Here is a 27,665-nt window from a genome sequence, read left to right as displayed (position 1 = left end):
TTTCTTTCTTTCTTTCTTTCTTTCTTTCTTTCTTTCTTTCTTTCTTTCTGTACTTCATGAAGACTCTTGGAAATGGTTTCATTCATCAGAAAAGTTGGAAAATCATTAAGTTATTGGGTCAAATAAAATATATTGACCACTCTTTATTCCCTCCAAAAGAGGTGATGTAGCAGAGGCAAACTGTGTGGAAAAGTCATATAATTTAAGTTTAAGAGATGCCGGAGCTTTTGGGAAGTTGAAGAGTCACCAACTCTAAGAAAAGCCAGAAGGAATGATGCTTAAGAGAGAACAATCACAGCTATCATGTAGGACATTTTGTCCTTCAGATACTCCATCTTAAGCTTATCTCTAATGTCTTTATTACATTAATTTAATTATTGTATGTGTGTGGGTGCTTTCACATAAGCATGCATATAGAAGTCAGAAGATGATTTGTGGGTCCCATGGATCTATCTTATGTTCTCAAGCTTGACAGCAAGCTCCTTTATTCTCTGATAAACCTCACTGGCCAGACACTTTACCTTTTGATATGGCCTACTATAGAGTTTTACAAGCCAAGCATGAAACAGAATTTCAGTGCATCAGTAGATAAACAAATGTCTTTTAATCTTTTCCTTAGAAGTAAACAAGAGTTTTGCTACGTCATTTCTGTCTTGTTAGAGAAATAATAGGTCAACATGAAACTGTGTCAGGTTGTCAGGTACCCTAAGAATGTTATTTTTCATTTTAGTTGCTATTCACTGAAGGAGAGATTGTTAGATAGCCTTTTTTGAAATTTAAGTTCTGATACCTGTTAATTGCTTTTCTTGAAGTATTATTTTTCAGTGCTGATTCAATTGCCAGTTAAGGTTTATAAGCTTAAGAATTCCTCCTGCAAGCCAAAATACCCTTTTGAAAATATACAAAAATATCAATATTTTTTTCTACTAGGCAACATGTATATTTAGTTGCTATATATGACAAGTCCACAGTTATACTCTCAGAAAATAAAAATCAGTCCAATACTATATCTGATTCAAAGTACATAGTTTTGTTAAGAACTTCCTTAGGTCATGAGATTTCAAAGTAAAATGGAGGTTGGTAGGATGACTCACACCTATAATCTAAGCACTAGGGAGGCTAAAGAAGGAGGATCTCCATGGTTTTGAGGCTACTTTGGTCTACACAGTGAGGTCCAGGACAACTTCAGTGTAAAACCCTGTTTCAAAATGAAGGCTATTAAAATATGTCAGAGTGTTTGCCCACTCAGACTGCATTGTGTATCTTAGGTAAAGGAGTATGTACAAATTGGTCTAGTGGAGTTATAGGTCAGTTTATTTCAGTGAGTCCTTTAAATGTCTAATTTGAGTTGGGCTTCATGAGACTAGTAGGATTGTGTGTGTGTGTGTGTGTGTGTGTGTGTGTGTGAGAGAGAGAGAGAGAGAGAGACAGAGACAGAGACAGAGAGACAGAGAGACAGAGACAGAGACAGGGGCACTCACTGTTCCCTAGTGTTGTCAATAAATCTGCATCACACATGTTCTTTCTAAGGACCAAAAACAGTGAGCTGACTAGATCAATATCCCATCTCTGCTTTCCAAACACTCCTGTACTGACTTATGATCTCCCATTTATGAATCCAGGGGGAGGTCCTACAGAATAGAGCAGTGTTCAAGGAAGGAACAAAGTGCACACAAAGGTGACACATGGTTCAGAACAAGATATTGTGCTGTGCAGACAGAATTAATGGGCAATACTAGATGTATTTCAAACTTGGGGTCCTAAAGGATGTTAAATGATTTTTGTGGCCAAGGAAAATGAATCTATGCTCTCTATAAATCATCTTAAAGACAGACTTGACTTAACTAAGGAACCAGAAAAAAAATTGGTGCCAGCTTGCTAGTTAAAATTTTTAAACACTCATATTTTTATTGTATATTTTGTTTATTTACATTTCAGATGTCATCCCCTTTCTCTATTTCCCCTCCCTAAAAAGCCCTTATCCTATCCACCCTTCTCCTTTTTGCTTTTATACCATTTTAATTACATGCAAGTATTAAGGTCAGTTCTAGGTTGCAGAACAAGCAATAAAGTAGATGCAAATAGTCAAGGAACAAGCAAGACAATAAACACAAATAGTCAAAGATGACCAAAATATTTTAGCCTAGATTCCTGTCCTAGCCCAAAGTCATTTTCATGCCTGAAGCCTACTTCCTTGTTCAAACCTAAGGTTTAGATTCCTGCCTGGAATTATTTCTTTGTTCTAGCCTAAGATTTAGATTCCTGCCTAAAATTACTTCTTTGTTCTAGCCTAATATCAGATTCATGCCTGAAGCCAATTTCCTTGTCCTTGGCCAATGTCATATCCCTGCCAAGCTGCTCATTTCCTTGTCCTTGGCCCATATAAGATTCTTGCCAAACAGTCCCAAAAGCTCTCCTCCTCTCTCCCTTTTTTATTTAATAAACAAGGCTGAGCTTGTCTTAGGTTGTTCTACCAAGAATGCCTTCCTTACCTGTCATGGAATATGCATTATCAAAAGCAATGCACTTCTGTCTTTGGTTGGTAAGGCTCTGTGCAGAATCTTACCTGTCCTTGGCTTGCCACCCTGTTAAATTAATATCTCTGTCTGGGGGCCCACTTTCGATTTCAAGTCATGTACTTTGGCTGCCAACATGTTGATATTGTTAAAGGCAAGCTTTCATGCGATGGGCAGGAATAGAATTATTCCCAAGATAAAAAGGGATAGCATGATCAAGATATACATGCCATTCTTGATGCTTGACCAAAAAGGAAATACTGACCTCAAGCCATGGATAATATCATCAGCAGTATCTGCAGCATCAAAGCTCAGCAGAGCAGCATTCTTTAAATTCATAAGCTCACTGTGCAAAGTTAAAACATCCAGAGTGCTGTTAGAATTATGCCAAATACCCTGCAAGTGTCTTTAAACTTTTTCCTAATTATAATGACTGCCCCTGTAAATTTTAGAACTAACTAGAATCCAATGGTATTTGGCATCACACTCAAGATGGCTCCTTACTCTTACACTCTGAACCTTTTTCCAATAATTTGAAGAGGATAAAGAGCATCAATCTGTTGTTCCAAATGCCTATATAAATCTTCTTGTATAATCAACATATTAGTAACACTTTTGGCTATATGATTAACAAAAGTAGCTGTCTTAACTTCTTGTCAAAGCAATTGCAGAAGCAGTGGTGCTAAGCAATTAATGTAATGAAAGGTGTTATACCAGCAGTAATCAAGCCTACTACCCTCTTGCTTCTGCTTAAAGCCTGACTCATTCCTTCCAGTATTTGAAAGCTGTTTTCAGAAAACTAAGGTTCTATGATACTAGGGCAATAAAACAAAAGCTGATTGATAGGCTTCTGTAACTGACATGCTGGGTTTCAATACACTAACACAATTAGAAAGTGTACAATCAATGCAACTTACATTAAATACTGTAGAAGAAACAAAAGTAATTTTAACTTGACAATGAAAATAGCATTAACACATGCACTAATACTTGTTTGAAATCCAGATCCTGTCCCAACTTCATCTCTTGCTAACATACCATCATTCAGAACTGCAGCTAACTTCCAAATATGCCTCTGAAAATGTCCAGATCCAGCCTTCCAAATGAAGACTGTCATTTCCAATATTGGATTGATTTCTAGAACAGTCCATGTTTCAGTCCGAATAACTGATCACATAAAAAAAATACAAGAGTCATCATAACTTCTCTTTTTGATTATCTGTTCCACAAGGTCTAAAAACTTGAGGCAAGGCAAATGTCCCATGTAGGGTATAGGTAAGCAAAGGTTTGTCAGGAACAAATGTCCAGTACAGCTTCCCAGTCACCCTTGTTAGGGCACTCAACAAGCTCACAGGTCAGCATCATTCTTTGTCCTGGCATCAGCATGTCTCACCCATTGCTCTGGCAGCCAACATACTACTTCAGCATCCTGCAGAAAAAACACAAACATGCCCTCTTCCCCATATTAGATAACTGATAAGGATCATGGCATATGCCAGTAAGTGGATCCTTTCTTTTTACCTATGCATAAGTATGCTTAGTTGTAGGGTGCCATAGACACTCAACAGAAAGTTTCTTGGCATCCAATTTTTAAAATAAATAAATAAAATAAAATAAAATAAAATGAACATGATTTAAATAAATATGTTGTGTATGGGGCTATACCTGCCCCTTTTTATTTTATAAAGATAGTGTTTTAAAGTTCTACAGATTCCTTCCACAGTCTCTTGTCCTTGACAATGATAAGGAATCCCAGTAATATGGGTAACATTAAATTGCTGACAAAATGTCTCAAATGCTTGACTGCAAAAGCCAGTTCCATTATCTATGTTTTTTCATCATTATTATTAGATGCTCTATTTATCTACATTTCAGATGATATCCACTTTCCCATTCCCCCCTCAGAAACCCTTTATCCCATCTCCCCTCTTTCTAATTTTATGAGGTTGTGCCCCCACCCACCCATTCACTCCCACCTCCCTGCCCTCGAATTCCCCCACACTGGGGCTTCTAGCCTTCATGAAACCAAGGCCCTCCTCTCCCACTGATACCCGACACAGCCATCCGCTACTACATATACAGCTGGAGCCGTCGATTTCTCCATGTTTGTTCCCAGGCTAGCTGTTTAGACCCTGGGAACTCTGGTTTGTTGGTATTGTTGCTCTCCCCATGGGGCAGCAAGATCCTTCAACTCCTTGAGTCTTCTGTCTAACTCTTCTATTGTGTACCCCGTGATCAGTTCAACGGTTAGCTGCATAAATTCTCATAGTTTTAAACATTAAAGAGTTATTTTTTGAAAACTCTGTTTCTAGCACTTGAATAAATGTCATGTTATTTTGCATAGTCTAATTATTTAACATAAGTTTTCAATGAAGTAGAATGATTTTTAAAATTGAAATAGTACTCAATTGAAGATTTTTTCTCAGTAAAGTTTGTTGTTTTGTATGACATGATACTACTAAACTTCATTATTGCAAAGGCTTCCCTCATTTAGACACTTGCTTCTTTTTCTCTTCTTTTCCACAAAAGTCTATTTTGTAATGGTGGAGTGTGGTACCCTGGGGAACAACCTCCAGGTGTATTTGAGTCCATTGTATTGTATAAATATGTAGGCACAAGAGGAGTCTGTCACTTGTATAGATTCATAAATGGGAGAGCAAGAGTCAGTAAAGGAGTTTTTGGAAAGCAGAGATTGGATGCTGATCTAGTCAGCTCACTGTTTTTGGTTCTTAGAAAGGAAAGGAGTGATGCAGATTTATTGACAACACTCAGGAGCAGTGAGGTCCGTGTCCATGATCAATGTGGCAAGTCATAAAAGTGATGTTGAATCACGTGTGTAATGACACACTTCTCTGTGGTCATGCATGTTATTTGGCTTGTTAACCTTCTAGCAGATGATTTTGCAGTGTTTAATCAAATTGAAGTTGTAAATTGGTCATTGAAAGTTCTCTGGCAATTCTAACCATAGAATTCATTCTAGTTTCATTTATGACAGGCAAACCCAAGATTGGCTTATAATCAGACTTTCTCGTCACCTAACTGTAAGCACTGCTTCTAGTGATGTCCAGACTATGTTTAAAGTCATGGAAGAAGACTGATGGGATTCAAAACCAAATTATTCATCTCCTGCTTTTCCACTCAGTATGTGTCCTTTAAGTGTGAAGTGCTTTTTAATAGGATGTTTTAGAAAATTATTTGCCATAATTTAAGTGTAATGGCAGTCTATAAAATCCAATTTACCAATAATACCAGACCTATACTCAATCATAATAGTGGCACATCTAATCATATGCCTGAACGCTCCTCATCACTGACCAAATGGCATTCCAGTTCTTTATAAAACAAAGAATAATTGCTAAGACTCAAAGTGTTTGTAGGATGCATAAAAACAAGTTGCCTCATTTTCTAATATTGTAGGTTAGAATATAGTAGTAGAAATAAATTATGTGTCAGACTAAATAAAGAATCTTGACCATGATTGTTATTATATAAATAGAATGATGATCTCATGAATATTAATCTGGAAGAAAGCCAAAATACAGCAGAGGTCTTGGCTGGAGAATACCCATCTTCTTTGTTATAAAACACTAGAGTCTCTTGTGTCTTCATCTTCTCTCTTAGAAACTGGCTCCCTTCCAACACACTCAGAACCTGGGAGAGAGGGAAGGAGGATTGGATGTCAAATGAGAAATGAGATGTCACTTTTGTCATTGATCTAATTTCTGTATATCTCTCAAGACTAATTCTATTTCTTTAACTCTTTTGAACCTTTTATCACTGGGGCACAGCTTGATCCTGCTGAGCTAGGATCTAGACTGTTTACCCATTTGAGAGTATAATATTGTAAATCTTAAATTGGTACTTAGCATGGATGACTGCATGAACTAATCAACCTGTCTGTATTTGTTTTCTTCCTTCTGTGACAAGCATTAGTTTCCTACATGATCCCCAAGGTCTTCTTATAGTGTTGCATGAGCCTTGTCATTTTGAGGATGCCTTGCAGCTCTAAGTTACCACACATTAGCAGTCATGTGTTTGTGTTTCTTCCTACTTACTCATACTACTTACTCTTAGTGTAGCTGGCAGCTTAACTTTTCTTTTGAGTCGTCTTCACACCTTAATAAATTATTCACAAGCTGTTTGTTTGTTTGTTTGTTTGTTTGTTTGACATTTCATTTCTTCAGAGCATAGATCTGGCCACCTTGCCAAATACCCTCCTCCATCTTCAACTGCACTCACTCTTTAGATGTATTGGCTCTATCTCCTCCTGTGCCAATTAAATTATTCTTGGTGAAGTTTCCATTCTTGCCATTGTGACCTCTTATAATCCTATCCAAATCCAACTCTTAAATCCTACTTTTATGACCTTCATTCTAGTTATCCACTAAGTCTTTGGAGTTACTTCTTACAGTCAGCCTTTATTGCAAGTACACCTGTACTTGGTTTTTTGGTAATGGTAGGCAGAATTTGCCAAGTTTACTTTTAGCATAATTATTTGACACACACACACATATCATATATATATATATATATATATATATATATATATATATATATGTCATGCATGTATGTGTATATATGCATATCTGTTCACATGTCAACTTAAGTTTAACTACTTGTTGAAATGTATGCGGTTTCCCCTTTTTTATTTATTTCATTCTCTGAGGGTTAATCACAAGGATCATATAAAAACCTGCTCATTTTAGAAAGCTGTTACAGTGAAAGATGACATGGGCCAGCAGGAAAAGAAACTCAATTGCCAGCCTTCTTGAGCTAGCATCAACATTTTCAAGATTGTCTTAATAAGATTTTCTCTAGTCAGACCCAGGACCATGACTCCATTCCTACTCACCTTAGAAGCATCATAAATGACATCAGCTTTGGCATTAATCCAATTTTACCATTAACTTTCTCCATAAAATTTGATTAAGAGGCATTGCAGGACTTTTATAATTAAGGATAGTACATTATGAGGTTATTTTCTGTCCATGGTTTGTCATATTCTGCCTGATACTGAAATTCACTACCTGTTAAGTGAAATACTTTCTTGAACAACCTTTTATCGGATGAAGAATTCCTAACATTAGTTTCTACCTCAAATCTAAACTCCCATATTCACAAGTAATTGAGTGTTCAGATTTGTTGACTGTGCATATAGGAATATTGAAGTAGCCATGTAGTTCCTGGTTACTTTCTTTGCCTCTTCAGTGAATCAGTATATTTTAGGTAAATACATTGTTAATGCTTGTAAATAGTAGTTGCTGATTACAATACTTGGTTGATGGCCATACACTAATGACTTTTCATAATTATTCCTTTCCCTTCTATTATTGGTTACAAAGTATTAACTATAGAAGCACATCTTCATGAGTCATATATTTATGACTCTGAATCTATAGTAACCTTTATCTTGAAAGAATATTTGAAATAGACAAGTTTTATCATTAGCTGATTTTCTTTTTAGTTATGATATATAGCAGTTGAAAAATGAGGTTTCTAAATGGTGTTCTTTGATGTGGGCTACACTGTGAATCTCTAAGTTGTTTTTCTTTAACTTCATCAACTATGAGTTTTTTTTCCCTTTTAATATTTTGCTGAACTTATATTTGGAGATCTCTGTAAAGTCACTTGTAATTGAACATAGCAAATTTAGACTGTCATGATCTAACCTGCCCTTAAGAAAGGATAGGACAGTGAGAGAATCTAACTTTGCATCACCACATACGTTCTGAGTCTGTAGCTTTCCTAGATCAAGGGTGAGGACAGAAAATGCTTAAATCACATCTGATCATCATGGCCACAGAAATGCAAGTGATGAGTTGAAGGCTCTCCTGAAACCTGGCAGAGAGGCTGGGGCAGCTTTTGCAGGACAGTGGATGATCACTGTTAGGCTCTACTACATGGAAGTCTAGAGCCAGCTCTATCAATTGAGACCAGGCATAGAAGACTTCTCTGTTCACCTTCTTGTTGATATTGTTAAAGGTAAGCTTTCAAGCGATGGGCAGGAATAGAATTATTCCCAAGATAAAAAGGGATAGCATGATCAAGATATACAGGCCATTCTTGATGCTTGACCAAAATGGAAATACTGACCTCAAGCCATGGATAATATTATCAGCAGTATCTGCAGCATCAAAGCTCAGCAGAGCAACATTCTTTAAATTCATAAGCTCACTGTGCAAAGTTAAAACATTCAGATTGCTGTTAGAATTATGCCAAATACCCTGCAAGTATCTTTAAACTTTTTCCTAATTATAATGACTGCCCCTGGAACTAACTGGAATCCAATGGTATTTGGCATCACACTCAAGATGGCTCCTTACTCTTAAACTCTAAACCTTTTTCCAATAATTTGAATAGGATATAGAGCATCAATCTGTTGTTCCAAGTGCCTATCTAAATCCTCTTATATACTCAACACATTAGTAACATTGTTTTTGCTAAATGATTAACAAAAGTAGGTGTCTTAACTGCATTAACTTTCTGAAGACAGAAGTAAAATAAGAATGAATAGACATCTTCAAAATAAAAAGATAGTCATTACAGTAAACTTTGTAACAAGGGCTAGATTTTATACTTGACCAAGGGGCAAATTATATAATTGGAATATCTTACTAAGAAAACTACCTAAAATACACTATGGATTGATATGCAAAGGAAAGAGTCAGGGAGTGGTGTTGGAGTCTGTGAGGAGAGGACTAGTCCACTTTGAAAGATGTACATATGTGTCTAGTGGAAATGGAAAGGAGAAAAAGAAATTTTGGTGGATAGACAAAGTTTGATAGTTGATAACTGCAGCCATTTCAGATCTGAAAATGAGATTCCTCCCATGAGATCCTACCTGTATCTATAAAAATAAATGTATATCCGAACTAGTGGTTGATCTATAGAACAGAGATGGGGTAAAAAGGGATACTTCAGGCTTAGCAAAATAATAATAATAATAATAATAATAATAATAATAGTAATAAATAAACCACAAAACCTGTCTCTCCAGATCTTAAACTGAAAGCAATGTTGGTGGGCAAATTCTGTCAAGATATATATATTCTAAATTTCTATGTCATAGTATGCACTAAAAGACAGTAAATAAAAATATAAATTGAATAAGTAATTTTTAAAATTAAATACTCTCAAAGACCTAAGATAAGAAAGGTGTGGGATCGAAAATAAAAACATTAAGCCATCAACTTTAACTCTGTGTAAAAGGAATAGCTATGGACCAGGTGGTGGGGTGCACTCCTTTAATCCTAGCATTCAGGAAGCAGAGCCAAGCAGATCTCTGTGAGTCCAGGCCAGTCTGGTCTAAAGATCAAATTTTTGGACCACCAGGGCTACACAGGGAAACCATGTCTCACTGCCCCCAAAGTAATAGAAAATGACTAGGTATAAAGAAAGAGTTATACTATACAAAAGTAAGAAATAGACATAGATGAATACGAGAGGAAATATGAATGGGCAACAAATATATTCAAATTCAAATTAAACAGCTAGAGGTTGAAAGTTTGTAAGCACAGATGTGGAAATGCACACACGTTTTCTCTGCCATGTCTGGCAGTAGCCAGCAGTGCAATGACTTAGCATGACTGCCAAGCATGTGGCATTTGTATGGAAGGTATTTGTTCTAGGGAATGTACCACCATTAGCACCTGCAGAGCAGTAGACAAGAATGTACTCTTGTGGTCTGTGACTATTTTGATTATATTTTATTTATGTAAAATATAAAATCAAGGGCAAAATGCCACAATGTAGCTTGGTAGCATGTACATAGGTTTTCATTTTATATTAACTATGGCCATGTATGAAATGAAAGGCATGTTGAACTTGTGACACCTGAAGTGTTTGAGGTAATGCTAAGTTTGGTTAAACAGCTGGGTCAGTGTTATGTCAATGAGTCACATTGCCTGATCACTTCCATTCAATGGCTCTCAACTTCTTTCAAGGAACACAGGGCCCTACCTACTCAGTCTAGTCTTTCTTGCCTTCGCTGGCTCTTTGCCCTGTAGAGCAGCCTCTCTGCATCTTTTTGCTCCACACTGGATGCATGTTTTTTGTTTTTTTTTTCCTTATCCTTGAGAATCTTCCTTGTGAATTATTGCTGCCTCTTGCTTAGGAAATCTAGGGAAAAATATAAGCGGTGCTTGAATCCCTTTTGATTTTGCTCCTGATTCTGTGGTTGTAGTGCAAACTGATTCATTGGCTCGTTAGAGCTATCTTCCTGGTATTTGAGGGATGTCTATGGATCATGTCATTGTACCCTTGCTTTGGGACCAAACAATGCCTGGTATTGATTCATCCTGTATTCATGGTCATTTATTTGCTCTTGGCACTCATTACAGGTGATGCCAGGGCTGAATTTTAGTGAGCAATAACCAACTGTGGTACAGAATTAATTATATGCAAGCTCTTTCTAAGAACAGCTTTATCACTGCTTTAGGAAAGAAGAAACTAATTCTCAGTAAGACTGAAGGTAATTGTCATTTTGGAAGAGTTATCTTTCCTATTCTAGTTTGTAAAACTTCAATGAACCATATTGCTTTATTTTGAGAAGTAGACAGCATACAAGACTACTACTAATTATGAGATTGTTGCTGTGGGCTGTAGCCTGCTTGGGGGGGGGTCACAACACAGCTTTAGGAAGTAATTTTTCTCCTGTGAACCATCTTGCCAGTTTTTTTTTTTAAACAACCATTGCCTTAGTAATGCCCTGACCAACTTTGTTGTCAAGGCCTTTGCTCATCTGTTGATCTTTAAGCAACAGTTGTTGGAAACCAAGAATCTTCTTCATGCATTTTATATTCTTTGTTCTCTAACAGTAAATCATTTTCTTTGGACTTTTTCAGGGCCTTCTACTTGGACAAGTCAAATTCCCCACCAAATGCCACATCTAAAGCTGCCTATATAGATAAGGTAAAATAGAGATTGCATTCTCCGACCCAGTATCTTCACTTGCATCCCTGGTAGTTCTGCTGCTACTCTGAACACTGTCTTGCTGTAGATATTTACAATCTCCAAGCTGCTGCCTCCATCGTAAGATGATATTTTAGATCAGTAATCTAAAACCTGGGACAGCTGAATTGCATGCCACATAAACATACTTCTAAACGTGTTGAGCTTTGTGTCCCTCCCTTTTCGTTTTAGCTCATGAGGCCTCTCAATGCCTTAGATGAACTTTACCGCCTGATCACCTCGTTTATCAGATCCAAACGTATCGCTGCCTGTGTGAACACACCTTGCAGCGCCTCTGGAGTTGGACTGCTGTCAGTTTCCTCGGAGCTGTGTGACAGGCTCGGAGCCTGTCACATCATCATGTGCAGCAGTGGTGTGCACCGGTATGTGAACATCTTTGCCTTGATGGCATTTCTCTTGATCCATATTTAGTATGGCAGACTTTAGCTGAATTTAAACTCAGAATGTTCAAATGTGTCCAGGTAGAATTTTAGATATTTTTCTGGTTTGGATTCTTGTGGTTTTGTTAACTATATACAGACCAATTAACACAATCCTCTATTTATCCCAGGATAGCTGAGATTTGTATTCCTCTGATGTTTGCATCACTGTATTAGTATTTTAGGTTCAAAATGAGTATCTTTCATAGTCATTGTAGGAATTTCCTAGTTGGAATTTAACTCAAAGGGTTCAACACCACTTCCTTAGGGTGTTTAACAGACATTTTGTCCTTCAGTTACTGATATCCTAGAGCCAAATTGCCATGAGCACAGTATTCATGGAGACGGCTAACTGCCTTCCTCTCATGGCCAGCAAAGTGACAGTCCAGGAGCTCACCTGATAAGATACGCTCTTCATAAGAAAGCATGCCAACTGTGTTGTCTGCGGCAGCCAAGCCAGCTGCCTCAGCCTGAGCTCCATCAGACTCAGCTTCCAATGGAAGTAAGCAGCCCAACTCAAATCTCTCTTCACAATCGCTTCTTCCTCTCTTCTCGTTTGCTCCTGGAAGTGAAATGTTATAGATGGAAATAGTAAGGTTGAATTTTAGTCCTCCCTTTAATTCAATTAGGGCCTCATGTCACAGGATAGACTCTCATAGTATTAGGCCCTTTAGACTTTGAAGGTCATGATTACTTATTTATTCACATTATTTGGTCCTTAGTCCATGCAAAGTGTTGTAGCGGGTGCTGTATGACACCACAGTAAGAGTGTTCATGTTGGAGACAAGCATGATTAGCAGCAATAGAGGCAATATAACACTTAATAAAATTAATGATAAAAATAGCAAGGATGAAAACCCAACAAAAACAACAGTGTAAGAAAATATAACTTAGGAAATCCAAAGGTAATGAGCAGGATTCAGAGGGAATCAATCCATCTTTCAGAACATTAGATCTAAACCAGTCCATGAAGGCAGTTGTCTCAATTAGGATTATAAATTACAGAAAGCAGAGAAATACCATGCAAGGCAGTGGGCTCTACAGTCCAGCAGTCCAGGATAAATCATTTTGATGAGATACGACCAAAGTCTAGTTTTGAAGCCCAGTATGGCCTTATGAAAGATGACGAGACAAGTTCTCCAGGCACATTACGTAATCTTTTTACTAGCAGAGAAATAACTTTTCTAATAACTCCCCATTCATTCAGCCTTTTCTTTCATTCATTCATTCTTTGACCTATCTATGTTCACTAAGCACTGATTAGGTCTCCTAACTATTACTGTTGCTGAGCTTACTGTATTAAAAAGAGAAAGGCCCCACTTGTATACAGTGTATGTGTGCACTGTATTGTGGGAGATAGACCATAAAAGGAAAAAATACATTGTGTTGCAGGTGGATTGACTCCAGATAATGGAAGTCAGAGTAGTAGAAAGTGCCAGCATGAGAAAGGGGCATACCCTCTGAGGTCTGGGCAAATCTCATGAGGCCTTCAGGAAATTAGGGAGCCATCCTTTCAATTGTTTGAGACAGCCGCCCAGCTACAGAGACACAGAGCAAGAAGCCTTTGGCAGGAGTACACCTGCTGGGTGTAAGGAATAGCAAAAAGTCCATGGTTAACCCAACCTGATAGCATCACCGTGACTTTCTGTGTTCTTGCATTGTGTAGTTCACGATCAGTTATCAGAGGAGCAGAACAAACAGATAGAAGCTTGTAACTCTGCATCTGGAAATGCATGCGCTTACCCTTGCACAAGTTTAGCAAAATTTAAAGAAATTCAGTCTTCCATTTAATTCTATCAGTCTTGAGCAAATGTCCAAATTACTTTTACTGACATTCCACAGACACTTTAGAGGTTGATGGTGTTGTCAACATTAACCAGCTCTTGTACAGTTTCTATATTCATTGATTCTTACGTTAGAATCATACATACCATTGTAAAATTTTAAAGTATAATTTTCTCTACTTTTGCAATTAAAAATCAATAAGGGCTTGGGTTATTCCCTTTAGAAAGTATTTGGTTACTGTTGACAGAGGCTAAATTTCAATTTAAAACTATTTGACAAATATATTTTATATTATGCAGAATAACTTGGGATTTTCATATAAATTTTCATTTTTCTGTGAAGGACTTGCTTAGATTTTTTTAGTAGGATAAAATAAGTGCCAATTTACATTGGAATTCAAAATTCCACATAAGGCTGTTCCTAAAATAATCCTTTAGTAATTCTAATTTAGGCAGCAAGAAAGGAAGGGAAGCAGATTCCCACCTGCAGGATCCATTAAACAAGGAAGCTTGCAGTCAGTTGGTTTCCCAGCAAGAGTACAAAATCAGTGTTAATCAAATGGCATATAAGATATTTTTAACATTTATTTTTAAAATAAAAATGAGAAATAGATACAGTACAGTATCTATTTGAATTACTCTACTGCATTTTTATTTATTGGGTTAATGGAGTGTCTAGGCAAACTGTATAGTTTCGATTTAAAATTTTCTACTGAATTTTTATTTATTGGGTAAAAGGAGGTGTGTAAATACTTTATTATTGGGAGCAGAAATGTGGGTTTTAGAAGGAAAGACAAACAGGCTTAATTTCCATCAATATAACCTCTACATGTTTAATAATGCATGTGCTGGGTTAAGGGAATGGAGTTTAAGATGAATTATGAAAATCTCATAGCACTTAGCCTAGCTTTGTTTTTACTGATTTTTTCCCCGGCTGTCCATCCCTGTTCCTGATGCTCCGCACTGCCTCTCTCTGATATATAAGCTTTCCATTGCCATTGAGTAGAGCAAGGTTGCCTTTTTAAAAAAAATATAAATATGACTAGAGGTGATTTAGCAATGGACATGTTTAGCATTTCCTCGTTGTGTGTCCTCTTCTTCCATTGTGAATCGTCTCGTGACTTCTATCCAGCACCACACATTTGTACAGTGCTTAATTAGAGCATGATGGTCTTAATAAGAGTTCACTGTGCCCCTATTAAATGGACAAGTTTGTAAGAATGGGTTGTTACAGCAGGTTGGCCCCTTTAGTTCTCCTGTTCTTACCCATTTGCCTTCAGTAGGAGATCATGAAGCCAGAATGCACTCATCAAGTGGGCTTGTACTTCAGCCTCAATTTTAAGAACTAAATGTATTTATAAATTACCCTATCTCGTGTATTCTGTTACATCAGAACAAAAGACATGTTTCCATCCTGTCTATTTAATGTTGTAATCTGTGAGTCTACCATCGATTACTAATTTCTTGTGCAATTATTATTCTTTCTATGGTTGCATATGATACTAGCACAGAGGTACACTTTTATATGTTGCTGTCTCTTAAGTTAAAATAGCCCATCTTCTAGTTAGAATTACTGTTTCACAAAATATAAAGCTTTCTAGTTGATACATTGTAGTTAAGTCTCCAAAACAAATGACTCTCAATGTAACACAAGTCAGGTGGGTTATCTTGGCTTTCCTTACCTTGTCTGCAGAGGGCAATGGAATTCATCTGCATATTGCTCTTAATAGAGAGACAATTATATTCCTGTATTGCCTTTATTTACACTTCAGTGCTAACAAATGAAAGCATTTGTTGTCTTATGAATTTCCTTTCCTACAAAAACAGATGTTACTTATACTGTGTTGTTACGTCTTATAGAAGTTTTATTTTCCCAAATGTAACCTTTTAATAGTACTGAATCAGCTTTGTGGCTTTTTAAGTTCTGTTTTGTACCCACACCAGTTATTTGTTACAGGAAATCAAAAAGCTTGCAACTGTCACTGAAATCTAAATGTTTCTTTTATTTTTCACTGTAGTATCCTTCCATTTAGTGTGTTTCATTTGTTTGTTTGTGTTCCTTATTTTCACTCTACTTAACAGCCATCATTTTCCCTTTAACAAATATAAATTAAGTTCTTAGAAATGTGACAAAGCACCAAATATGTTTCCATATGCATCTAGAAAGATGTTTTTCTCTTCATCTGTGTTAGTACCTGCTTTGTCAGACACTGAGAACCCACCAGTAGAAAGCTTCTTGAAAGGACACATGTTTACAAACTTTCCAGTGAAGGCAAGGTGTCTGTGAACATAGTGTGTCTCGTTAGGAACCTGTCTTTGTACTCATCTCGATCTGAGTTTCATAGTGGGTGATCCATGGGATGTTGGTGTGGCTGTGCCAGCAGACAGCAAAGGGATTTGAGTGCAGGGCTAAGAACTTGACAGACCTGTGACATGCCTGGTCAAATTCTTCTGTATAAAGAAACAACTTTTTCCTGTCATGATTTCTGGTGAGTCTAAATTCTTCAAGAATCAGGACATCTAATTTAGCTAATATTCCTAGCCTTTCATCAGTGTAAGCAGTCAGATGAGCCTTTGAGGCGTCCCAGCCCCAACTGCATCATAATCCTCCTTGTGATGAACTGCCCACAAGTATGAGAAGGGCACAAAGCATGCTAAGGCCAGCTGGTTGCCATGGTTAAAGTACAAAGACTGATGGACCTTTTTCGGCACGCATATTCAGCACCAGGCTATTTTTATTATTAGCTGTAGAAAAAAAATTATATAAAGTTTTAGGAATTGAACTTAAAAGGATCCATTTCCAAAATACATTTATTAATAGCTTATTAAGAAGTTGAGATGTCTTTGCCTATTTAACATTTCAAGACTGTTGGGTTGGAGTCACAGGGTCATGCACTACTCTACACCCACCCACAGAAGCCCGATTGTATAAGCAAGGTACAGGCCCCAAAGTATGACTACAGTATTTGTTAAGGAAAGCAAATCCTGACAGTGAAATATAAAAGCCACTCTGAGGAAATCAGTATTAGCAATGCTGTAATGGAACAGTTTTTATTTCAAACAAAGATAAACAGTATGGTGAATTTTGGTTTTAAAGTTACAGAAGTCTTTCTCAGGTTACAACAACCACCATTTGTAACTACCACCTTGAACATTTGAAAGACTCTTTCTTAGTATATTTTATTCTGTCATTAATATAACATGAAAGGACAAACTGATAAATAGGCACAGATTAGGTAATGTAGATAATTAAAAAAAATAGAGCATTCAAGGTAACCTGGCTTAGGTAATCACAGAGTCCCAGGAGTTATGCAGCAAAGCCTTACCTGTTTTAATTCTGAAAGATAAAAAATATGTCAGCAGGCACCATTTTTTTTTTGGGGGGGGGAGTGTGCTTTTATGTGACGGTTAGAATATACATGTAGGACAGAAAATAATAAATACCTCCATAAGTAAATGAAAGTTTCAATGTATCCATTTATATTTTGTGCAGAATATACTTTAAGAGATTAATAGGAAGATCAGGAAAAATGTTTGAATTTTAAATTACTAAAAGATGGTTAATTGAAACATTCATTGCTAGGGAAAAGAAGTGCTACAATTATTGTCTAATTTATGTACTTCAATAAAGAAGCTCACTAAGACAGTGTGCTGGGAAAAGATTGGAAGTGTTACCTTTTCATACCTCAGGTGTCAATTTGTCTTATGAGTTTTCTCTTTTTTAGAAGTGATTTAAACATTGCAGAATTTTCCAGTAAGCAGAAAAGCACAAAAATTTCTGCTGATCTGGTAACCAGATAAATAACACAGGTGTAATTTCTTAAAGTAATAGAGCAAATTATATATTTCAAACAAGATAGCAAAAGATGAAGGCAGCAGTTGTTTTACTTACGAAACATATCTACAAGTGATGGCATTGTCTTATCAATTAAACTGCCTTTACTTGATTTAAATCTTGATAACTTAGTGCATTACATTATTTGATCTTGAAATATCCATTATTTTCTTAAAATCAAATGTATTTTAAACAAAAGTTAACAACACAGAATTCCTGAGAATTTTATTATTGTGTCTAGTGGCCTCACAATTTTTCTGATATTAATCAAAAACGTCAGTATATGTAAAAAAGCACTTTCAAATAGCTACTTTACATCATTAAAAGAGAAGGCTAAGTAACATGTCTATGTTCAACATTTCAGTGTGAGGTCTGGAGTCTAAAGCTGGAAGGGCCTGCAGTTCTGACATGCATTGTAGTAAAAAGTTGTCTCAGCTCTCAGGAGAGGGGCTTTGACCTGCTTGATTAGCTAGAAGTCCAGCCAGTTAGATCCTCGATACAGCCATAGATGCCAGTGTCCCCCAGAATCCTCACAGCTGGGGAAGTCCAACCATGTCAGTCAAAGATGAAATCATGTAGGTATTTCAGGAAAAGTTACTTAGGCCCTTGGAGCACCATGAGAAACAAATGCAGTGACTCAAAGTCAATGTAGCTTTTCTGGCTTTCAGGCCTCATAATTCAGACATCCTTGGAGAGGACCTGATGACCCTCAGTGACCACCTGGGAAGGATATAGAGTCAGAATCTCCACAGAAAGAAAAATTACATTTTTAGGGGATTGTTCAGCAGATACTCAATTGACGTTTTATATGCTGATTTTCTATGTTCTTTGGTAGAATCACAATTAACAAGGATGGAAAATATCAGATAAATTTCTGGCTATTGTTTAAAAGGAGGTAAAACTGATTAGAAAAGAGAAAAAGAAGGCACCAAGCAATATATTTGAGCTGGGTTAAATTTTTCTGAAAGAGACAAGATGGAGATAATCCAGGAGAAGGCCTGGTAAGAAAACAATAACCAGCTGCCCCCTGTAGGAGCTGAGACAAGAAGATAGGTTATCTGTTGTTGCAGAAGCTTGCTGGTACTTCCTGGTACCCCACCTGCCCCACCTGCATGCATCCATTGCTTGGACCCTTGAGACCCAAACACAACAAAAGTCATGGAGAATCTGTAGAAACACACTAACCAAGGCCTATTCAATAATTTAGATGAACCTAGTCAAGAGAAATAATCTATGTTGCTGCAGAACTAAAAAGCCATAGCTAAATGCTTCCATTCATAGTCATGCCATTAGGAAACATATGGAGAATAAGGACAGAACTGATGGGAAAATCAGAGAACCCAGGCAGGACCAGAAAGTGGTACTGAAGAGCTGTAGCTGCCCAGGGTCTGTAGCCAGAGTATCCAGTCAAACTCCCAAAGCAAAGTAGAAATGAAATGCATGGGGGAGAGAATCCAAGCCTGGGAGTGTACAATGTGGAGAAGCAGATTCAAACATGGCAGTGCTGAGTATTGAGATTACCTGGTAGCAGGTTCATTTTATTGCACATCCTTCCACAGCCAACCCTTCCTCAAAGTGCCTTACCTACTCACTTACCCAATGACAAATGGCAGTGAACATCTGGATGCTGATTTCCACAGTGAGCAGGGCTGGTTAGAAATGTACTTGTAGAAGAAAGAAAAGTAATTTAACAATTGACAATTGAAAGAGCCTTAAAACATGCACCAACACTTGTTTGAAATCCAGATCCTGCCCCAAATTTATCTCTTGCTAACATACCATCATAGAGAACTGCAGCTAACTTCCAAATATGTCTTTGAAAATGTCCAGATCCAGCCTTCCAAATGAAGACTGTCATTTCCAATATTGGATTGATTTCTAGAACAGTCCATGATTGAGTCTGAATAACTGGTCACATTTAAGAAAAATACAAGAGTCATTATAACTTTTCTTTTTGATTCTCTGTTTTATAAGGTCTAAAAACTTGAGGTGAGGCAGCGTGTCCTGTGTAGAGTATAGGTAAGCAAAGGTGGGTCAGGAACAAATGTCCAATACAGCTTCCCAGTCATCACTGTCAGGGCACTCAACAAGCTCACAGGTCAGCATCATTCTTTGTTCTGGCATCAACATGTCTCACCTATTGCTCTGGCAGCCAACATACTACTTCAGCATCCTGCAGAAAAAACATAAACATGCCCTCTTCCCCATATTAGATAACTGATAAGGATCATGGCATATGCCAGTAAGTGGATCCTTTCTTTTTACCTATGCATAAAGTATGCCTAGTTGTAGGGTGCCATAGACACTCAGCAGAAAGTTTCTTGGCATCCAAATTTTTATAAGATTTAAAATAAGAGCATGATTTAAATAAATGTGTTGTGTATGGAGCTATACCTGCCTCTTTTTATTTTATAAAGATATTGTTTTAAAATTCCATGGCCCCCTTCCACAATACTTTGTCCTTGAGGATTATAAGGAATTCCAGTAGTGTTTATTGTAAGTTACGTTGATTGTAAACTTTCTAATTATGTTAGTGTGTTGAAACCTAGCATGTCTGTTACAGAGGTCTATCAACCAGCTTGCCCTGAGAATTTCAGAACCTTGGTATTCTGAAAAAAAAGCTCACAAGAACTGGAAAAAGTGTGTCAGGCTTTAAGCAGAAGCAAGAGGGTAGTGGGCTTGATTATTGCTAGTATAACAGCTTTAAATACATTAATTGCTAGCACCACTGCTTCTGCAATTGCTTTGACAAGAAGAGAGCTACATTTGTTAATTATTTAGCAAAAAAATGTTACTAATGAGTTGAGTATACAAGAGGATTTAGATAGGCACTTGGAACAACAGATTGATGCTCTTTATCCTCTTCAAATTATTGGAAAAAGGTTCAGAGTGTAAGAGTAAGGAGCCATCTTGAGTGTGATGCTAAATACCACTGGATTCCAGTTAGTTCTAAAATTTACAGGGGCAGTCATTATAATTAGGAAAAAGTTTAAAGATACTTGCAGGGTATTTGGCATAATTCTAACAGCAATCTGGATGTTTTAACTTTGCATAGTGAGCTTATGAATTTAAAGAATGCTGCTCTGCTGAGCTTTGATGCTGCAGATACTGCTGATAATATTATCCATGGCTTGAGGTCAGTATTTCCATTTTGGTCAAGCATCAAGAATGGCCTGTATATCTTGATCATGCTAACTCTTTTTGTCCTTGGAATACTTTTATTTCTGTCTATCGAATGAAAGCTTGTCTTTAGCAACATCAACATGTTGGGAGCCAAAGTACCTGGCTTGATCCTGAAAATGGACCACCAGACAGAGTTATTAATTTAACAGGGTGGCAAGCCAAGGACAGGTAAGATTCTGCACATAGCCTTACCAACCTAAGACAAAAGTGCATTGCTTTTGATAAGGAAGGCATTCTTGGCAAAATGACCAAGGCAGGCTCTGTCTTGTTATGAAATAAAAAAGAGAGTGATGTAGAGAGTTTTTGGGGCTCCTTGGCAGGAATCTGACATGGGCCAAGGACAAGAAAATGGGCTGCTTGGCAGGAATATGAAATTAGGCTAGAACAAAGAAATAATTCCAGGCAGGAATCTAAATCTTAGGCTAGAATAGAGAAATAATTTAAGACAGGAATATAAATCTTAGTCTAGGACAAAGAAGTAGGCTTCAGACATGAAAATGACTTTGGGCTATGACAGGGAATTAGGCTGAAATATTTTGGTAATTCTGATAAACCCTTAGAAATAGTGATCACGGGAGTTATCACTAACTTTATTACCTTGCTTGTTCTTTGACTGTGTTTATTGTCTTGCTTGTACTTTGACTATTTGCCTCTATTGTATTGCTAGTTCCTCAACCTAGGACAGACCTTAATACTTGCCTGTAATTAAAATGGTATAAAAGCAAAAAGTAGGAGGAGGGATTGGATATGGAGTTTATGGGGGGAAAGAGGATAACATCTGAAATGTAAATAAATAAAATATCCAATAAAAATTAAATACACTTGTGTGTGCTGGAATAGGAGATAAGGTTAGTGCCTGTGTTTGCCTATGGTTGGTTTTTAAGCTTAAGTTTAAAGAGATGTATGGAGACCACGCAGTGGTGGCCCATGCCTTTGATCTCAGCACTTGGAAGTCAGAAACAGGCAGATATTTTGAGTTTAAGACCTGCATTGTCTACAGCGTAAGTTCCCTTTCATGCAAAAACAGACAAAACCAAAAAAACATACATATGGAGAATTTAAAGAGTCTGTGTTAGAAGTTGTAATAGAAGGGGTTATTATCACTAATGAGAATTTCATGTTTAATTTCCTGTGCAGTGCTGGAAACATGTTCCCTTAAATGCCATTGCATTCTGACCTTACGATTGGTAGAGGGCGTGGAGTAGTCAATTCATCTCTGCTGTCAGGATCCTGCCCTAGCTTTTGCTCATCACTTCTGCACTCTGCCTCCTTGTTTTTCACAATGCTGTGCTCTACCTATCGTGCCTTTGCTGATCCATTAACCTTTCAGCCCTCTGAGGATGCAATCTAGACATCACAGCAGGTTTCACCAGGCTTGTCTGTTTGACAAGGGTCAAGTGATCACACTGAAAACCTCAGTAGGTGCCCAGAGCCTCTGGGGAAAAAAAAATAAAAACAATGCCCCACTTTGACTTAGTTTTGGAAGTCGTTTTTACACAAAGAAAGCGTTTCTATGCTTCATTAAGAAAAGGGATTCTATTACATAAGTACTGTCATTTTAAAATTCCCATTGATGTGTAGTAATTTTATCAAGCATTTCATTTGACACAGAAGCATTACTAAAGGTGAATGGGGCAAGAAATATCAATAGGTCAGCATCTGGCCTTCCCATATTAATTTTGCAGAGGCTCTAACTTCGGAGAGCCACTGTAGTGACTTGGGGATTGATCAGTGTTTAACATGCTACTTTTGCCCCCAGGTGTACAATTTTCCTTCGTGTAAGGTAATAAAAGCAAGGAAGAAAAATAGAGCCATGCAACAAGAACAAATTGGTTTCTTCAATAGGGCGCTTCGCTCTGCTTGTCAAGGGACTTTGAACAGTGGTGCTCTGTGTGTCATGATTAAATATAATTAGAAGTTAGAGTAAGTGTGATCATTGTGGGAATGGAACATGCTTTGCACAGAGCAGTACATTTTCTACAGCAGAATACAATTCCCTGGTAGAAAGGGACACATAATCATGTCAGTTTATCCTCAGTATTTGATTGCTTTACAATCAGTACACCCGAGTGTGCTTCAAAACTGGTTCCCTTCTAATCCTGAGCACATTCTACTAGGACAAGGTCTACATTCGTCGAGAAGCAATTTGAGCTTCCTGAATTCATCTGTACCAAAACAATGCATATAAAATACAAATGCAGGGGCCCAGGATTGTAGTTGTTGAATGATAGATGTTGGGAATGCTAAAGGCATTGACTATGTGATCTGAATTTCATGTAGTGAAAAGTGTTGAATTTTGAATCAGAAAACGGTTGCATCCTGTTACTTCTATTAAAGGAAGTAAACGGTTGCATAGCTTGATCTCTTATAGCCTCATGGATGAGGTGTGAATAGTGAGTTCTTTGTAACAGTGGGAGTGTGAAGATTAAATGAGCAGTGTACATGGCCACCACTGGCAAAGGACCTAGCTACTGCAGGCACTCAGGTTGTTCCGTAGAGATCTGTGGTTTTGATAGTAAATCCACCCATCTCCTCACTGCAGAGTTAGAAATATGAAGCACATGGCTGGTTTTTTTTTTCCATTTTTATGATACTATTGACAGACCCCCGGTCCTCAAGCATTCAACACTGGCTGTAACCCCCAACCCATAAAAGACAGCTGCTCACAATTACCTACCAAACAGAGGAAATGGCAGGAACTATCAGAAAGCACAGTAAGGATTCATCATAGGCAAGAAAGGGAGGGGTATCCTAAGAAATGCCAGACCTTGTTAGTGCTTATTTTGAGAATCCTCCCTCACAACCTCACAGTAAGTCACTTAAAACAACAAAACCATTCTCCTTGAATTCAAGTAGAGGAAGTTTTCATTACTAGAAAGAAAAACCATTAGAATAGATATGAACATTGAGGACATGAAAAAAGGCAGGTGTTGATAATGTAAAAGGCCATTTGTAGAACTTTACTGTGGGGGTTCTGAACTCCACTGAGGAGGGAGACTTGAGAAGCCTGGCCTTCCCTGCACTTAGAGTTAACAAGGGAGCCACGCTGGGAAGCTGGGCTGCAGCAGTTTACTATTGGGAAGAAGAATATCCAGAGGGTTAGGCTTTTAAGTGAAGTGACTCAAAGAAGAATAAAAAGAGGTGAAGCTTAGTGTAGCAGCTCTGTTGTAGCCAATGAGGTTCAATCAAGGCAAGCTTTTTTCGACAGTATTAATGTAAGTCTAATTAATCAATACACCGTAATATTTATATGTTCCAAGTAGGAACAAAATTCACCTAGAAATCTTAATTGGAAAGATGTTGAAGGTGACAATGACTAACTAGATCTGGAGGAAAGGAAATGGAATAAAATCTTGTGTATCTGGTATAAGGGAACTAGTTATTGATTTTGCCAAGATATACTATTCTCTCAATGCATTTGCCACATTTCTGAATAGATTTAATGATTGGGTCTTATTTACAAATACATTCCAGTTATTTTCTTTTTCTTGTCTCCATGACAGAGGACAGCATCAGCGCTCAAATACTTAAAAACCATTGCTCAGGTTATATTTGAGTCATCAATACACATCGATACCTCAGGGATAGCAGTAGGTATTTTAAGCATAGTTTTGAATTCTGCATATGTATTATGACACAGAAAAAGCTTTTAAACTAGTGTTCCATGTCACTTATGATTTTTTAAATGTGTGAAAATAAATACCAATTAGTACCGAGAACCCTTTGTGAGAGTTGTATTTTCTATATCTGATTGAAATATTTTTTGATGAGTATACACATGGTACTACTTTATGATAATCTGTGGCTATAAATTTAGAGTTGGTTATCATAAATCTGGTCTACCATGAGTTAAATTTATTGTATTCAGTTATACACACACACACACACACACACACACACACACACACACACACACAGAGGGGAGGAGGGAAGGGAATTTTAATAATGGGCTTGAAAGACAGCACACAATGATTAACTACCAACCAAAACATCAGTACTTCTCTTCCTATGTGCACTGAGAGCAAATGAGACCAGTACAGCACCCATCAGCTACACTGGGTCACACATCAGACTTATTCTGACTCCAGCACCACCACTGTGACTCAAAGGAGGTGCAGCATACCGCAAGCGTTCAGTTTAACACACCTGTCCCTGAGGGTCTGTCGTACTACAATCTGAATAGATAAATGAGTCAATAGACCTTGGAAGGTTTGGAGATATAATTAGAATTCAGCTGATACTTTTGTCTGTGATTATTGCAAATGATCAAATATGCAGAAGGTCCTGAGGTTTTGAGGGTTTTTTTTAATCAAGTCAAATTTATTATAAGAGAGTCATAAACATCTAATAGGAGGATTACATGTGGCAAAAGCTGCTTTGTGGAAGATTGAAGGTCTAAAATTCTGACCTTAGTATATAGTAAATAGGAGTTAATACAGGAATGAAATAAAGCATTTTACATATAGGCAATTTTGAAGCTCAAAGCTTTTCATCATCAGTGAGTTTCTATTGAAGAAAGGCCAGAGTTTCTTCTTATCATTTTGTGCCTATAATGGAGAGAGGTAGAACACTCTAGTCGCTGGGGAGATGGAGATATTAGGGTTTGCAGGTAAGTGCCTTCTTTAAAAAAATAATAAAAATGAGAAGCCAAAAAAAAATAAGAAATGAAAATTAGTATTTACCAAGTGTCAGAACAAGAACAACTCACAAGGTTTAAATGCTAATACATACAACTCTTACAAAAGTTGAAATATGATTATTGTGTGACCCAGTTCTATCCTTTTGTCCCACAATTTTTATGGCACTGCCTTTGATTGCCTAGCAAATTATGATCATTTGTGATATAATTTTTCTATGAAGAGAATAGAAAATTTGTTCTAGCTTCTAGCATGACTGATCTAATTTGAGTTACTGAGAGCTCAGAAAAGCATTTCAGTAACAATTGTGTATTACTGCTAATGGCTTGTACACTTTTTGCTTGTTAATTTAAATCCTTACTCTGTAGCACATAGACTAAGCCCTGCTATTTTAAATGTTATCACACAGATAGCTTCAGGTTTTGTATATTTCCAGCTTGCTCCCTCTGACCATACATACTTCCAGTCAAGAGGAGCAGGATATGGGGGTGTCTTTCCTGTACCTGCTTTTTTGACTTCGGAAGGTTTTGTGCAGTGGGCAAGCAGGAAAGAATGCTCTGGAAGCCATTGTTATACCAGAATATTGGAATACCATAATTCCATGTGGAAGCCACTATGAATCATCTAAATAATTCCAGTCAAGCTATCCTGAATGCATTCTAACTCAGCTCTTTCTAGCTCAGTCCCAGAAATAATTAACATCCATTACAATGCTACCTAAGACTCTACATTATGACTGAAGAAGCTGAGGAGTAAAGAAATTAGCAGTTGGAAACGTTTGCAGTTCTAATGTTTAACTTTATGCATTGACAAGGGAAGCATGTGATACTGTCTATATACTGCCAGACCTCTTCTAAGAATTGCAAAAGGATCATCTCAAGCAAGCAGTTTAGAAACTGAGACTTCTCAACATGGAAACAGATTGGCTCTTCTGGCAACGAATGGTACTTGGTGCAAAATGGACACATAAAATAGCCCAGGGCGAGTGAAGTCCTCTGTGTTAGGTGCTGAGAAAATGCTCAGCTGGTAAAGTTCTTGTTGTGTGAACATGAAGACCAGAGTTCAACCCCCCAGAACCCACATAAAACTATGGCCATTGTGCTGTGCACTTGAAGACCCTGTGCTGGGCAAGTGGAGACCAGTGGATCTCTCAGGACTACTATCCAATCAACACCCTAAAGGAGCTTAAGCTTTCAGAGAGAAGATCTACTTTAAAACAAATCAAAACAAAACACAAAGTGAAATGTTCTTATGTATAAACACATAAAACTTCCATATGAATTCACACACACACACACACACACACGCACACACATACACACACACACACACACACACACACACGAGCACATGACTCACACAAAGACTCCTATATTAAACTGTCATTCAGAGTAAATTATACTCATCAGCTATAGTTTATCATTTTAAGTGTTGGTGAAATAGGAATGAGTTGGGTCTATTTTCAATATAGGATGTCTGGGAATGTATTAATCATAAGCACAGGTCTGTTGTCTTGTTTTTGTTTCTATGGGGAACTAGCAGTTTCTCTAGTATTTATCATCTCACCAAGTACATGTCCTCACAGGTGTAAGGCAGGATCCAAATCGGGAGCATTTTATTGCTGAGACAATGCTGAGGCTTTCTTCAATGCACCTCTCTGCCATTTATGAAGGAGTCACAAACTACTCTGTGACATTGATAATTTGTTTTAAAATTGTACATTTATACTATGTAATTTAAATGTTAAATTACTTCATGTCAACAAAGGAAAAAATAAGCCTACTTTGTTTTTGTTTTTGTTTTTGTTTTTTTTTTAAATAGCAACTAGAGGGAGCTATGAAATTAAAGGCCTATATTTTTCTAGAAAGGAGATATTATAGTCAAGCAAGAAATTTCCTAGTGAGTTAAGATTTACTTAGCTCCTGGCTTCTCAGATGGACTTTCTTATTCTTGCCTGAGATTTTTAAGCTCAGCCCCTCTGGTAATCAAAGCACCTGTAAAACCAAATGGTGCCCTGTAAATCCCAGCAGTGGGTTTATATGTCTTTATTCACTAGGAGAAATCCACATGCCCCTTTCAGGAGTTGGAGTCTTTTAGGCATAAGGACTCAAATACTGGATTTACCACCAGACATTCAGATGAAAGAGTTGAGAGACAATAAAGAGCTATGAGGGAAATAATAGCCTATCACCCACAGAGCTAGGAGCACCGTTCTTAGCTTCCCTTAGAATGCTGGAATTCTGGATGTTGTACATGGCAATAATGGTCCTGAGGAGCCTGGAAGCCTGAATCAGAAACAGACAATATATCCACTGTTTGTA

The 27,665-nt window shown here is 37.3% G+C and overlaps 1 protein-coding gene across 1 annotated transcript in view; it reads left to right on the top strand.

The window, feature by feature from the left end:
- Prex2 (phosphatidylinositol-3,4,5-trisphosphate dependent Rac exchange factor 2) overlaps positions 1–27,665 on the top strand; it is a 295,598-nt gene that overhangs the window by 252,782 nt on the left and 15,151 nt on the right. The window contains exons 36-37 of the mRNA XM_028769792.1: positions 11,360–11,426; positions 11,658–11,848. Coding sequence (XP_028625625.1) covers positions 11,360–11,426; positions 11,658–11,848 — 258 coding nt within the window. The remainder of the gene's footprint in view (positions 1–11,359; positions 11,427–11,657; positions 11,849–27,665) is intronic.

The sequence above is a fragment of the Grammomys surdaster genome, unplaced genomic scaffold, assembly GCF_004785775.1.
Source record: "Grammomys surdaster isolate TR1022 unplaced genomic scaffold, NIH_TR_1.0 64, whole genome shotgun sequence".
NCBI lineage: Eukaryota > Metazoa > Chordata > Mammalia > Rodentia > Muridae > Grammomys > Grammomys surdaster.
This window is presented reverse-complemented; position numbering and strand designations above follow the sequence as displayed.